Consider the following 15,468-nt stretch of genomic DNA (forward strand, 5'->3'; position numbering starts at 1 on the left):
AGAATCAAGTGAGAGAATGAAAAATAGAGAATGATAGAGAGTGGAAAATCTAGAGTGAGAGAATGAAAAAGAGAAAAGAATGAGAGAAAGAGAATGAAAAGCAGAAAGAGATTGAGAGAGAGACGGAGAGGGAGACTATCCGGAGGCCAAGGCCAGGGACGCAGGCCCTGGATGGGTCCATCTGGAAGTCGGTCCTGCCGCAGCCGTCGTAGCTACGTCCTCGGCTCCCGGAGGAACGGAGGCTCGTTTGCGATGCTGCCTCGGTGATGCCCCTCCTCCCTTGCGTCAGCCCTCCCTTAAACGCTGGGTCAGGAGTCTCCGGCTACCAGGAATGGCGGACCGGCCTCGGCCCTCACACTCGAGGACGGAGATGGCGCGGAGGAGTTGACGATGGTGGCTTGTCGCGTGGTGCTCCTCTTCTCTCGTCCCCACCCAGGCTCCCGGCTAGAACCCAGGCGTCCGGAATCCCAGAGCCGGGGTCTTTCCCTCAGACCCACAGCGGACAGAGCTGGGGCTAGAACCCAGGCCTTCTGACCCCCCAAAGCTGCACTCTTTCCCCCTGGACCCTTGGCAGGCAGAGTCATTCGCTCTCTTTTCTCTTCTTGACTCTTTTTCTCCTTCCCTATTTTTCATTCTTTTCTCTCTATTTTCCGTTCTCACTTTCTTCATTCTCTTTCGATTTTTCATTGGCTCTCTCCATTTTTCATTCTCTCCCTCCTGCTTTTGCATTCTCCCTCTTTTCGAGTCATTTTTTGGCTTCCAGAGCCGGCCTCTTTCCGCTGAACCCTCAACAGAACTATCCTTAAAGGAAATCAGTCGTGGTATCTAAATTATCTCTATCTTGATATGATGATGATCATCCAACTAAGGAGTTGTCTCAGAGGCAGAATCAGAGCTAAATTCGGAAGGAATTATTTTGATTTTTCTGAAATTGGGCCTCCCCTTCCCCCATCCTTCCTTTTCCCCACCCTTTCCTTCCCACTCTCCCCCTCTCCCTTTCCTCTTCTCCCTTTCACCCTCCCCAAATGTAGAGTTTGAAAATAAGTTGGCTCCCAGGCGATTGTCCAATATGGGCGAGCCAGCTCCTCTAACCTTCAGGCGTACCGTGTCTCTTCTCAGGCATGATCACTGCCGTGGGACTGTCCAATCTACAGTTCATCGACTTGAACTCTTCCCGGAACCTCTTCGTGCTCGGATTTTCAATCTTCTTCGGACTCGTCCTGCCGAGTTACCTCAGGCAGAACCCATTGGTCACAGGTATGGAAAATCACGGGCCCCTCGGGTTAAATTTAACCCCGAAAGTCTCCCTGTATCCACCGACACTGATTGGATTTGGGCAGCTGTTTGAGGTGGGTGGTTCTGCTTCTCCCTTGCCCCCTGCCCTTCATTAATGATAATAATAATAATGGCGGTATTTGTTAAGCGCTTACTACGTGCCAGGGACTGTTTTAAGGCCTGGGGTGGATACAGCAAGGCTTAGAGGAAAGATCCCGGGCTTGGGAGTCAGAGGACGTGGGTTTTAATCCTGCCTCCGCCCCTTGTCTGCTCTGTGTGTGATTTAAGGCAAGCCGCTTTATTTCTCTGTGCTTCAGTTGCCTCATCTCTATAATAGGGATTTAAGACTGTGAGCCCCACTTGGGACAACCTGATGACTTCGTATCTATGTCAGCATTTAGAACAGTGCTTTGGAAAGAGCACTGGCTTAGAAGTCAGAGGTCATGGGTTCTAAGCCCGACTCTGCCACTTGGCAGTTGTGTGACTGTGGACAAGTCACTTCACTTCTCTGTGCCTCGTTACCTCATCTGTAAAATGGGGATTAAGATTGTGAGCCTCACGTGGGACAACCTGATTACCCTGTATCTCCCCCAGCGCTTAAAACAGTGCTCTGCACATAGTAAGCGCTTAACAAATACCAACATTATTATTATTGTTAAGTGCTTAACAAATACCATATTTTTTTTCTTATTATTATTGTTATACAAAAAAATCGGGTTGGACACAGACCCTGTCCCACATGGGACTCATAGTCTTATCCTTGTTTTACAGATGAGGTAAGTGAGACCCAGGGAAGCGAAGTGACTTGCACAGGTCACACAAAAGACAGGTGACAGAGACAGGATTAGAATCCAGATCCTTCAGACTCCCAGGCCCAGACTCTATCGTCTCGGCCACACTGCTACTCCTTGTTATGGATGCCCATCGAAAACCTCCTTGAGGAACCCGGCACCAGCTTACATCCCTGTCAGTCAGTCATATTTATTGAGCGTGTACTGTGTGCACTGTATTAAGCACTTGGGAAAGTACGACGTAACACATTCCCTGCCCATAACTAGCTTCAGTCTAGCCCGGGAGACAGACATGAATAAAAATAAATAAAAGGTTTGGATATAAGTGCTTTGGGCCTGAGAGAGGAGATGAATAAAGGGAGCGAGTCGGGGTGATGCAGAAGGGAGGGGGAGAAGAGGAAAGGAGGGCGTAGTCAGGGAAGGTTTCTTGGAGGAGATGGGCCTGCAATAAGGCTCTGAAGCTGGGAAGGGTCATCGTTTGTGGGATTTGAGGAGGGAAGGAGTTCCAGGCCAGAGGCAGGATGTTGGCGAGTGGTGGGCGGTAAGGAAGATGAGATCGAGGTACAGCGCGAAGCAGTTTAGTGGACAGAAGATGGGCCTTGAGGTCAGAAGGACCTGGGTTCTAATTCCGATTCCGCCACATAATAGTAATTATTGTATTTGTTAAGCGCTTACTATGTGCTGAGCACTGTTCTAAGCACTGGGGTAGATATGGAGTAATCAGATTGTCCCATGTGGGGCTCACGTGTTTTTTTTTTTTTAATCCCCGTTTTTACAGAGGAGGTAACTGAGGCTCAGAGAAGTGAAACGACTTGCCCAAGGTCACACAGCAGACAAGTGGCGGAGTCGGGATTAGAACCCATGACCTCTGACTCTCAAGCCTGGGCTCTTTCCACTAAGACACGCTGCTTCTCGTGTCTCACATGTCTGCTGTGTGACCTTGAGCAAGTCACTTCACCTCTCTGGGCCTCTCTTACCTCATCTGTAAAATGATGATGAAGACTGAGCCCCACGAGGGACAGGGACTGGGCCCAACCTGATTAATGTCTGTCTGCCCCAGTGCTTACCACAGTTCACAGCACATAGTAAACCCTTAACAAGCACCATAATTATAAGTATTATTATTGCCATTATCCACGATGTTCTTATGGAGAAAATTATGCAGCGTGGCTCAGTGGAAAGAGCCCAGGCTTGGGAGTCAGAGGTTATGGGTTCTAATCCCGGCTCCGCTGCTTGTCAGCTGTGTGACTTTGGGCACGTTACCTCAATTCAGTTACCTCCTCTGCAAAATGGGGATCACGTGGGACAAGCTGATGACCTTGTATCCCCCCCAGCGCTTAGAACAGTGCTTTGCACATAGTAAGCACTTAACACATGCCACCATCATTATTATTATTGGCTCACTGTCACCCCAGCAGTTCCTTTTTCCCCACCACATACCCTGGACCTTATTTCCTACCCGCATTTTAACCCCCTCTATCTTAGTGGATAGAGCACAGACCTGGGAGGCAGAAGACCCAGTTAGCTTCTACCCACCCCAACACTTAGCACAGCGTCCGCCCCATAGTTAACACTTAACAAATCATCATCGTCAACCTTATCAAATGCCATCGAGCCATTTCCGATTCCTAGCGACTATGGATGTCTTTTCTCCAGAGCATCCTGTCTTCTGAAATAACAAATGCCGTTTAAAAAAAGGAAAATCACTTTTGGTTTTTAAAAGATCTTTCCACCTTCCCACACCCCCTTCTCAAGCCACTTGAAAATCCCTGTCAGGGCATGCCCTGGCCTCAGACTCCACTGTCCACCAGCCTGGTCTGGCTCAGCGCAGCTCCAACGGAGATCTATTCAATTCAGGTCAATTCATTCATATTTATTGAGCGCTTACTGTATGCAGAGCACTGTACTAAGCGTTTGAGAGAGTAGAATTTAACAACCAACAGGGATCTCATGTCCTTGGCGCTTAGGACAGGAACATTCCCAGTTTATCATTAATTCATTCCCTCAGTCATATTTATTGAGCACTTACTGTGTGCAAAGTACTGTATTAACTGCTTGAGAGCATACAATATAACAACATAGGGACACATTCTTGTCCACAATGACCTCAGAGTGTAGATGGGGAGACAGACATTAATATAAATAAGTAAATAAGATTTATCCAGATATATACATCGGTGCTGTAGGGACGGGAGGGAAGATGAATTACGGAGCGACGCAGAGGGAGGGGCAGAAGGGGAGAGGAGGGCGCAGTCAGGGAAGGCTTCTTGGAGGAGATGAGCCTTTGATAAGGTTCTGAAGTGAGGGAGAGCAATTATCTGTCTGATATGAGGAAGGAGGGCCGTCCAGGCCAGAGGCAGGAGGTGGGTGAGAAGTCATCGGCGACATAGATGAGATCAAGGTACAGTGAGGTTAGCATTAGAATAACACCTTAGAATAACGATGATAGTATTATCAGGAGTAACAGCGTGGCCTAGTGGATAGAGCCTGGGCCTGGGGGTCATGGGTTCTAATCGCGCCTCCTTCCCTTGTCTGCTGGGAGACCTGGGGAGAGTCTCCTTACTTCTCTGGGCCTCAAATCCCTCCTCTGTAAAATGGGGATTCAGAGTGTAAACCCCTTGTGGGGCAGGGACTGTGTCCAACCTGATTAGCTTGAATCAACCCCAGTGCTTCGAACAGTGCCTGGCATATAGTAAGCGCTTAGCCAATACAGTAGTTATTAGCTATCATCATTAATGGGATGAGGTAATAATTGCCCCACGTTCCCCTAGGGAAAGGAGGGTTCCTGAACCCGGCCTCGGGGTATCTCGGCAAAAGCCCTGACAGAGGGAGAAGCAGAGCGTGAAAAAGGAAAACAGAGAGAAGTGTTCGGGTCCGGGAAATCTACAACACCTTTCCCAATTTGGGCTCCTGGTGGTTTAGGCCGTCCTAGGTTCGGTTGGTGATGCTCCCTCCCCCTTCTTTACCTCCTAGGGATTTCAGGAATCGACCAAGTGCTCAATGTTCTGCTGACAACAGCGATGTTCGTGGGAGGCTGTGTGGCTTTCGTTTTGGATAACACCATCCCAGGTGAGAGGCAAAACTTGATCCCCGTTTGTCTTTTTCTCAGTCCCTCTTTCGGTGTGTGTGCCCTGTGAGTTCTCTCCCTGTTCTCCTTTTTCTCTGTTTTCTCTCGCTGTCAGGCTGTGTGTTCAGTGACTTCTCTCCCTATTTCCCTTTTCCTCTGTTTCTCTCTCTCTGTCAGGGAGTGTATACTCAGTGAATTCCCTCCTTGTTTCCCATTTTCTCCGTTTTTCTGTCGGCCTCATGCCCAGTGAGTTCTCTCCCTGTTTCCCTTTTCCTTTGTTTCGTATCTCTCTCTCTTTCTCAGGTTGTGTGCTTAGTGACTTCTCTCCCTATTTCCCTTTTCCTCTGTTTCTCTGTCAGGGGGTATGCCCAGTGAATTTTCTCCCTGTTCTCCTTTTTCTCTGTTTTCTTTCGCTGTCAGGCTGTGTGCTCAGTGACTTGTCTCCCTATTTCCCTTTTCCTCAGCTTCTCTCTCTGTCAGGGAGTTTATACTCAGTGAATTCCCTCCCCGTTTCCCGTTTTCTCCGTATCTGTCGGCCTGCGTGCCCAGCAAGTTCTCTCCCCGTTTCCCTTTTCCTCTCTCTTTCTCTCTCCCTCACTCGGTCAGGCTGTGTGCTCAGTGACTTCTCTCCCTATTTCCCTTTTCCTCTTTCTCTCCCTCTCAGGGGGTGTGCTTAGTGAATTGCCTCCCTGTTTACCTTTTCTCCTTTCTCTGTCGGCCTGTGTGCCCAGTGACACCTCTCTCTGTTTTCCTTTTTCACACTCTGCTTCTCCCTCCGTCAGCGCGTGTGCAGCATGTATTCTGTCCCTTTTTGCCTTTTTCTCTGTCTCTCTGTCAGGCCGTGTGCTTACTCACTTCTCTCCCTCTTTCTTTCTCTGTCTCTCTTTCAGGGTGTGTGCTGTGTCACTTCTCTTGCTTTTTGTCTTTTTCTCTCTCTATCAGACTTTGTGCTCAGTGATTTTTTCTATTTTCCTTTCCTTCTGTTTCCCTGCTTCTGTGCTCAGTGACCTCTCTCCCCGTTTCCCTTTTTCTCTGTTTCTCTGTTTATGATAGTAATAATTATGGCATATGTTAAGCACTTGCTTTGTGCCAAGCATTCATTCATTCAGTCATATTTATTGAGCACTTACTGTGTGCAGAGCACTGTTCTAAGCGCTGGGATAGATACAAGATAATCAGGTTGTCCCATATGGGGCTCACAGTCTTAATCCCCATTTTCCAAATGAGGTAACAGGCACAGAGAAGCTAAGTGGCTTGCTCAAGGTCACACAGGAGCCGGGATTAGAGCTCATAGCATTCTGACTCCCAGGCCCGTGCTCAGTCCACCAATCTGTCGGTGTGTGTCCAGTGAATTCTCTCCCTGTTTCCCTTTTTCTCTATTTTCTGTCTCTGTCAGGGTCTGTGCTCAGTGACTTCTCTCCCTATTTCCCTTTTCCTCTCTCTCTTTTATGATAGGAATAATTATGGTATTTGTTAAGCATTTACTTTGTGCCAAGCACTCATTCAATCGTATTTATTGAGTGCTTACTGTGTGCAGAGCACTGTTTTAAGCACTGGGGTAGGTACAAGATAATCAGGTGGTCCCATATGACTGTAAGCCCGTCAAACGGCAGGGACTGTCTCTGTTACCGACTTGTTCATTCCAAGCGCTTAGTACAGTGCTCTGCACGTAGTAAGCGCTCAATAAATACTATTGAATGAATTAATTCATTATTATTCATTATTATTCATTCATTATTATTATTGAATGAATTAATGATGGTATTTGTTAAGTGCTTACCATGTGCCAAGCACTGTTCTCAGGGTAATCCTTTGGTCCCACTTGGGACTCACAGTCTTAATCCCCTTTCCAGGTGAGGTAACTGAAGCACAGAGAAGTTAAGTGGCATGCTCAAAGTCACACAGTAGGCAGGTAGTGAAGCTGGGATTAGAACCCATGTCCTCTGACTCCCAAGCCCTTGCTCTTCCCACTAAGCCCTGCTGCTTCACATAATAGAATATCAGGCTGTATGCTCAGTGACTTCTCTCCCTATTTCCCTTTTCCTCTGTTCCTCTCTCTCTGACGGGGTGTTCTCAATGTGTTCTCTCCCTGTTTGCTTTTTTCAGTCTCTCTCTCTCTCTCTGTCAGGCTGTGTGCGCAGTCACTTCTCTCCCTATTTTCCTTTCCCTCCATTTCTCTGTCAGGGTTGTACTCAGTGAATTCTTTCCCTCTGTTTCCCTTTTTCTCCATCTCTGTCGGCCTGTGTGCCCCGTGACTTCTCTCCCTGTTTTCCTTTTTCTCTGTTTTCTCTCTCTGTCAGGCCGTGAGTTCAGAGACTTCTCTCCCTGTCCCCCTTTTCCTCTGTTTCTCTGTCAGGCTGTGTGCTCAATGTGTTCTCTTCCAGTTTGCCTTTTTCACTCTCTGTCTCTCTCTGCCAGGATGTGTGCTCATTCACTTCTCTCCATCTTTCTCTCTGTCTCTCGTTCAGGGTGTATGCTCTGTCACTTCTCTCCCTATTTCCCTTTTCCTCCGTTTCTCTCTTTATCAGGCTGTGTGCTCAGTGACTTCTCTTCCCATTCCCCTTTCCCTCTGTTTCTCTCTCTGACAGGGAGTGTATACTCAGTGAATTCCCTCCCTGTTTCCCTTTTCTCCATTTCTCTGTCAGGGTATATGCCCAGTGAGTTCTCTCCCTGTTTTCCTTTTCCCTTGTTTCTTTCTTTGTCAGGTTGTGTGCTCAGTGACTTCTCTCCCTATTCCCCTTTCCTTCTGTTTCTCTCTCTGTCAGGGGGTGTACTCAGTGAATTCTTTCCCTGTTTCCCTTTTTCCCCATCGGCCTGTGTGCCCAGTGAGTTTCCCTGTGTCTCTTTTGCTCTTTCTCTCTCTGTCAGGATGTGTGCCCAGTGACTTCTCTCCCTGTTTGCCCGTTTCAGTCTCTATGAGGATGTGTGCTCACTCACTTCTCTCTTTCTCTTTCAGGATGTGTGTTCAGTCACTTCTCTCCCTGTTTGCCTTTTTTCCTCTCTGTCTCTTTATCAGGCTGTGTGCTCAATGACTTCTCTCCCTATTTCCCTTTTCCTCTGTTTCTCTATCAGGCTGTGTGCCCAGTGACTTCTCTCCCAATCCTCCTTTCCCTCTGTTTCTCTCTCTGTCAGGGAGTGTTTACTCAGTGAATAATTTCCCTGTTTCCCTTTTTCTCCATTTTTCTGTCGGCCTGTTTGCCCAGTGACTTATCTCCCTGTTCTCCTTTTTCTCCGTCTCTCCGTCGGCCTCTGTGCCCAGTCAGTTCTCTCCCGTTTTCTGTTTTCTCTCTCTGTCAGGCTGTGTGCTCGGTTACTTCTCTCCCTATTCGCCTGTTTCAGTCTCTCTCAGGTTGTGTGCTCACTCACTTCTCTCCCTCTTTCTCTCTGTTGCTGTTAGGTTGTGTGTTCAGTCACTTCTCTTCCTGTTTGCCTTTTTTCCGCTCTGTCTCCCTCTTTCAGGATAAGTGTGTTCAGTGACTTCTCTCCCTAATAATAACAATAATAATAATAATATTTGTTAAGCCCTTACTTTGTGCCAGGCACTGTTCTAAGCCCTGGGGGTGGATCCAAGCAAATCAAATTGCACACAGCCTCTGCCCCACATGAGGCTTACAGTCTCAATCCCCATTTTCCAGATGAGGTAACTGAGGACCAGAGAAGCGAAGTGACTTCCGCATGGTCACACAGCAGACTGACCTCCAGGCCAGGGCTCTTCCAATTAGGCCATGCTGCTTCTCTGTTTCCCTTTTTCTCTGTTTTCTCTCATTCATTCAGTCGTTCAATCATTTATTGAGCGCTTACCGTGTGCAGAGCGCTGTGCTAAGTGCTTGGAAAGGACAATTCAACAACAAATAGAAACAGTCTCTTCCCACAACGGGCTCACAGTCTAGAAGTCCTCTCTCTCTCAGTCAGGGTATGTGCTCAGTGACTTCTCTCCCCGTTTCCCATTTCCTCTGTTTCTCTGTCAGAGAGTGTACATTCAGTGACTTCTGTCCATTTCCCTTTTCCTCTGTTTCTCTGTCAGGTATGTGTTCAGTGTGTTCTCTCCTTGCTTGCCCTTTTCCTTCATTTCTCTTTCAATTAATCAATCGTATTTATTGAGCGCTTAATGTGTGCCGAGCAATGTACTGAGCGGTTGGGCGAGGGCAATATAACACTCCAACAGAGTTGGTAGACACGCTCCCTGCCCACGACGAGCTTACAGTCCGGAGGGGGTACAGACAGACATTAATATAAGTAAATGAATGATGGATATGAGCATACGTGTTTTGTTTTCTTGTCTGTCTCCCCCTTCTAGACTGCGAGCCCATTGTCGGGTAGAGATCGTCTCTCTCTGTTGCCAATTTGTACTTTCCAATTGCTTAGTACAGTGCTCTGCACACAGTAAGCGTTCGGTAAATACGATTGAATTGAATAAATACGTGCTGTGGGCCTGAGGGAGGGGAGAATAAAGGAGCAAATCCAAACATAAAGGGGATGGAGAAGGGAGTGGGAGAAGAGGAAAGGAGGGCATAGTCAGGGAAGGCCTCTTGGAGGAGACGGGTCTTCAAGAAGGCTTTGAAGGTGGGGAGAGCAATCGTCTCTTGCTCTTGCTCTGTGCTCAGCGCGTTCTTCTTGTTTCTCTCTGTCTCGCTCTTTCTGTCTCGGAGTGTGTGCTCAGTGAGGTCTTTCCTTGTTTCTTTCTCCCTCCCTGTTTTTCTTACTCTCGTTCTTTATCTGTTGGAGTGAGTGCTCATTGAGTTCTCCCTGCTTCTTTCTAATAAGAGTAATAATAATGATGATGGCATTTGTTAGGCGCTTACTCTGTGCCTAGACCTGTTCTAAACCCTGGGGTAGATACAGGGTCATCAGGTTGTCTTACCTGGGGCTCACAGTCTTCATCCCCATTTTACAGATGAGGGAACTGAGAGGCACAGAGAAGTGAGGTGACTTAATAATAATAATAGTATTCATTAAGCACTTACTCTGTGCCGAGCACTGTTCTCAGCGCTGGGGTAGATGCAGGGTAGTCGGGTTGCCTCACGTGGGGCTCCCAGTCTTCATCCCCATTTGACAGATGAGGTCACGGAGGCACAGAGAAGTGAAGCGGCTTGCCCAAGGTCACACAGCAGACAAGTGGGGGAGCCGGGATTAGAACCCACATCCTCTGACCCCCAAGCCCGGGCTCTTTCCACTAAGCCACACTGCTTCTCTCTGTGTTTGTGTGTGTACACACGCAGTGAACTCGCTCTCATTCTTTCTTTGTTGGAGTATGTGCTTCTCTCCGTGTGTGTGTACATATGTGTCTCTTTGCACACATGTGTGTGCTTGCCTCTATCAGGATGCGTGCTCAGTGAGTTCTCCCCGGGTTACTCTGTCTCTGTCAGGGAGTGTGCTCAGGGAGTTCTTCCGTGTCTCCCTCTTTCTCTCTGCCCCCGTCTCTCCGTCTCTGTCGGGGCGCCAGCCCAGTGAGTTCTCCCCTTGACGGGGCAGGCGGGACGGGAGCCAGGCCTCATCAACCACGGTAGACTGACCCGTATTGGTTTTCTCGTGCGCGTGCAGGCACCCCGGAAGAGAGGGGGATCCGCAAGTGGAAGAAAGGCGTGGGCAAAGGGAGCAAGTCCGTGGACGGCATGGAGTCGTACGATCTGCCCTTCGGCATGGACACGGTCCGGAAGTACCGCTGCTTCAGCTACCTGCCCATCAGCCCCACCTTCGTCGGCTACTCCTGGAAACGCTTCCGGAAGGGCAGTAACTGCAGGGGGCCGGACGCCGACCGGGACCCGGACCGGGACGAGGACGAGGACGCGGCCACCGTATAGCCCTCCCCTCCCCCCTCGGCCGGGCGGGACGGGGAGGAGGGGGGCGGGAGGGGCGGGAGGGGAGCCGTCCGCTCCGGTCCCGGCCTTCGGCGGACCCGCGCCCGTCGCTGGGCGTCCGGAACCTCGGGTTTTGTATATCCCCCCGGAGATCCGGGAGTCCGGGCTTTCCGGTCGGGGGCGGCGGCCGTGCCCGGCAGAGCGCCTCGGCCGCCCTCTTCCCGGAAAGCCTCCATCGCGGTCTCTTTCCTTCGCCGGCGACGAGGGTCGCGCGGGGCGCGGGACCCCCGGACTCCTGGACCCCCCAGAGCCTCGTGAGGGGTGTGGGACCCCAGGGGTGCCGTCCCGCCGTCACCTGTCTTTTCCGCCCCGCTCCGGTTCTCTCCCGGGTTTCTTCCCTCCCATGCCTTGGGCCAGACCCCCTTCGAGTCCCCCGTTATTCCCGGCTGCGGGGACTCCCCTCCCCAGCCGCCCCCCTCCCCCGAACCTCATTTTCAGGCTGACAGATGGAGACCACCCCTCCCCAGAATGCCGCCGGCCCAGGCCACGGCGACTCCGCCCTCCGCTGGCCGAGGCGGGGTCGGGGCCCGCCCACCCCACGGCCCGAGGTTCGGCCACCGCGGCCGTCCTCCTGCCTCTGAACCGGGCCGGAGATCCCGCCGCGGGATCGAGTCGGGCGGGGGGGCCTGGGCCTGCTACTTTCTCAACTGACCCGGGGAAATGTAAACACTAAGGAATCCGCCCCCAGGGCTCCCCTCACCCCCATTCCCTCACTCCCCGCTCTTAGTCCCAAGCGGAGGCAGCCGGTTCTAGAGGGGGACCCTCCCCCGGTCAGGGAGGCACCGTACGGGACGCCATCACCCCCCGGGGCAGCGGACGGGCAGCGGACACCCGGCACCTCTGGGACTGGCCGATCCGCCGCGACTCGGCCGTTCCTTGGACATTCGAGCTCATCGCGCATTCGTTACCAAGTTCCATTCGCGTTTAGTGTTCTTACTGTTGCAAGTTAGTTTTAGACCTCGGTGTTTTCAGCGTGACTCCCCTTACCTCCCGCTCCCGTCCCCCCAGCCCCCGAGAAAACACCCCGACACTGGTAAAGCCGCGGAGAGGGTCGGGCAGGCCGGTGAAACGCGAGGCGTTGGTCTCCCGAGAGAACGGCAGCGGTTACTCCCAAGCGCTAGCGGATTTGCCGAGTAGGACCCCGCAGCCCGGTTGCCCCTGGGTGTGTCTGAGGAAAAGGGTGGAAACTGAGTCAGCTGGGGCGGGTGGGGGGGAGGCGCGGCGGCGAGACGGAGCCAGGGCACGTGGGCCGGTTTCCTTGCGGCTCTCGCCGGTTCTTGCCGGTTCTTTGAGGGACCCCCGAACCTCTGGCCCCGTCCCGCGCACGGGCGAGCGACGGTCTCGTTCCACTGGGTCTCCTCGCGGGACGTTAGCCACAAGCCGCCTGGTCTCCTCGAAGGATGTTAGCCGCAGGCCACTCGGTCTCCCTGAGGGACGTCAACTATAGACCACGCGGTCTCCCCGAGGGATGTCAGCCACAGACGGCACGGTTTTCTCAAAGGACGTTAGCCACACTCGGTCTCCCTGAGGGACGCCAGCTACAGGCCACGCGGTCTCCCTGAGGGACGTTAGCCAGAGGCCACGCTGTCTCCTCAAGGGAAATTAGCCACAGGTCATTCGGTGTCCCCGAGGGACCTTAGCCACAGGCCCTTCGGTCTCGTCGAGACTCCCTGGGCCCCGCGGCCTCACAGTCCCGCAAATTCCCAAGAGCCGGAGGCTCGGGGGTCGATCCCCGCGAGTCGGAGGGTACAAGTGGGAAGATTTCCGCCCCTTGCTACTCCAGTCCCTGGGCGTCCGTGAGAAGCAGACGGTGGGAGCCTCGCGGCGATTCGCTGAGTCCTCTTCGCCCTCACGGGTCGGCGATCCCTAGGCCTAAGGAAAGGGGCAGGTGTCGTGGTCGGTCGGAGACGGCTCGCGCTCTCTGCGCTCTTCTTCAGCCCCCCTCCGATTCCCCACCCCGGAGAGAGTTCCAGTGCTCAGCCCCCGGCTCCGACGTGACCCCTGTGCCACGGAAAGCGCGCCGACACATCCGGTTCTCCCGGTTGGCCCCGTCTCCGAAAAGGTGTTCCGCGGAGGCAGTTTGGGATCCCAATGATTCCCAAAACTCGGGGCCACCATGGGCTGGGGGGTCGAGGGCGGACCTGTGGGCGCCTCGGAGGCGGGACGGATTCCCAGCTCCCTCTTCTCCTCGGAGGAGAGAGAGGAAAATGGTCATCGGGAATCCGGGCGGGATTCCCTTCCTGAGTGGATTTTTTCGAGCGCTGGAAACTGCTGATTTTAGTTGGGGGTAGGGAGCGTGAAGGAAAGGGGCACGAAGGAAGCCCATCCCCTCGGCAGACGTGTCTTTCGAAGCCCCCTTTAACCCCGGAGACTGGGATAAGACCCCCCATCCCCCCGCTTCCTCCTCCAGGGTCTCAGCCGCTAACGTGACGCGCCGTGGAATCGTTTCAGGGGGAACGTTTCCATTCCTCGTCGGCCCCGGGTCGACGGGTCCACCGGTAACCCCTCTCTCCCGTAGAGTTATCCGAGTGGGGCGGGGGCGGAGGTCAGGAGAAAAATTCAGCCTCGCCCAGACCGAGAGAGCCAGTGTTGGAGGCCAAAATATCCGCACTGGGCCCTCCCCTCTCCGGCGGCCGGAGGAACGCGGAGAACCACCTCCGGCCTACCGGGCGGATTTTCTTTCCGGAGGCCGGGTCGATTGCGTGCGATCTGCCTACGGCCGAGATCAAATTCAACCGCGATGGCGCGGGGGCCGGCGGGAAGGGGGGTCCGGCCGGCGTGGGGGAGAAGGGGAGACGAGATACCCCCCCCGGCCCCGGGATCCGCTTTGTACCTTTTAATACTGATTTTTTCAACTACGCCAACTTGGTTTGTACATGAACGGTGGCAGTATTTCCATACGTTAAAAGTTAAACATTTCCACCCGGGATAATGATCACAGGTTTCCAGGGAGGGAGTGATATGATTTTCATGACAATGTCATGTGGTAATAGAATTTCTCCATTGGTGAACCTCTAGTAGCTGTCTATACTTTATTTGCCCACGCTTCGGTTTCGTGGCCGAGAGCTGAGTTGCGGTTTTCACTTCACGTCCCCGCTGAAACCTCGGTTGTAGCAGATGTGAGCGTCGTCAGCGTCGTCTGGGCCACGGGGGTGGTCCCCGGGCCAGGGGAGGATCGAGATCCGGTCGGGAGCGGGGGGAGCCTGGGGTGTAGACGGAGCCGTAGACGCTAGCGAACCGCTCTTCTCCATCCCCGCCCCACCCCGAGCCACCGCGGTAGCGTAAACGTTGGATGTTTTCTGCACGATTCAAGCCCGCTTGTGCCGAGTATCTAATCACGTGTGTGTTCGTCTGTACAGTGCCCCAGCACGAGATCCCGCCCCTTCCCCGACCCGCGTCGAAGGCCGGCTCCAGTAGAAGTTGTAGTCGCGGTATTTATTGAGCGCTCACCACGTGCAGAGCACCGTCCTGAGCGCCGGGAGAGAGCGTCCGGATGGGAATCGGCGGTCCCCGTCCCTCGGGCGGCTTCCGGGCCCCGGGGGACTCCCCCGCTTCCCTGACCGGCGGGCAGCGACTCGGTCATCGCTTCGCTCTCGATTTTCGCAGCGTCGCTCTCCCCCGTCCCCCCGGCCCGGCCTTCCGGCTCGGGGCGACCCCCGCGTGATCCCCCCCGACGTCGCCGACGTGCCCGAGCGACCTTGCCCTGCCCCCCCAGCCCTCCTCCCTCAGTATCCCTATCGAGAACTGCCGTGTGCGTGCGTGTGCGTGCGTGTGTATGTCCGCCTGCCAGACACCCAGGACATCTTTACCCGTGTCGACGTCGTGCTGACAGTTCAAATTACTGTACTTTTATCGGTTCAGAACAACCTCTAACATATTAACTATCGACCGTTCTTAAAGCAGTGGGGATAAGGCCTATGTTTTTCCATGAGTTTTGTGATGACCCCGGCTGTAAACGTTTTGTGGGGGGGGGTGGGGGGAGGCATACCAAGGTGGTCATGTTCCTTTTCTTCTTCCGTTCGTTCGTTTCTTCGGTGGTTTTTTGAGATGTTTTTTAAAGATTTCATATTGTTTCTGTTTTTTTTCTAACATGCTTCATTAAACGTTTAAATATTTAAAAATATGTAATATTTGGACCAGATGTTGTGAATAATAGTAGAGATAAAGCTATTTTATTCTGTATTTTTAAAGCTGTTCGATATAAATAAAAGCTGACCTAGACGCCCCCCACCCCCCCGCCCCGCTGGGAGCGTGGCCTCTTTTCTGACCGTCGCGACCTGCGAGCAGGGGGTGGACGGAGGGGCTTGGTTCGGGCCGGGAGGTGCGGAGAGGTGGGGGCCGAGGTCGCCCCTCCGGGTCGGTCCGTCGTGTTTATTGAGCGCCGACCGTGCGCGCGGCACCGTGCTAGGCGCCTGGGAGAGGAAGAGACACATTCCCTGCCCACACTGAGCGGAGGGTTGCCTGCGTGCGCGCGTCT

General features: G+C 52.9%; 1 protein-coding gene across 2 annotated transcripts in view; it reads left to right on the top strand.

The window, feature by feature from the left end:
- Positions 1 to 15,221, top strand: part of SLC23A2 (solute carrier family 23 member 2) — a 159,184-nt gene extending 143,963 nt beyond the window's left edge. For both annotated transcript variants that reach the window (XM_029065392.2, XM_029065391.2), the window contains 3 exons: positions 1,120 to 1,257; positions 5,040 to 5,135; positions 10,675 to 15,221. In XM_029065392.2, coding sequence (XP_028921225.1) covers positions 1,120 to 1,257; positions 5,040 to 5,135; positions 10,675 to 10,934 — 494 coding nt within the window. In that variant the 3' untranslated portion in view covers positions 10,935 to 15,221. The remainder of the gene's footprint in view (positions 1 to 1,119; positions 1,258 to 5,039; positions 5,136 to 10,674) is intronic.
- The last annotated feature ends 247 nt before the right edge of the window (positions 15,222 to 15,468 follow it).

This window comes from Ornithorhynchus anatinus, chromosome 5 (assembly GCF_004115215.2).
Source record: "Ornithorhynchus anatinus isolate Pmale09 chromosome 5, mOrnAna1.pri.v4, whole genome shotgun sequence".
NCBI lineage: Eukaryota > Metazoa > Chordata > Mammalia > Monotremata > Ornithorhynchidae > Ornithorhynchus > Ornithorhynchus anatinus.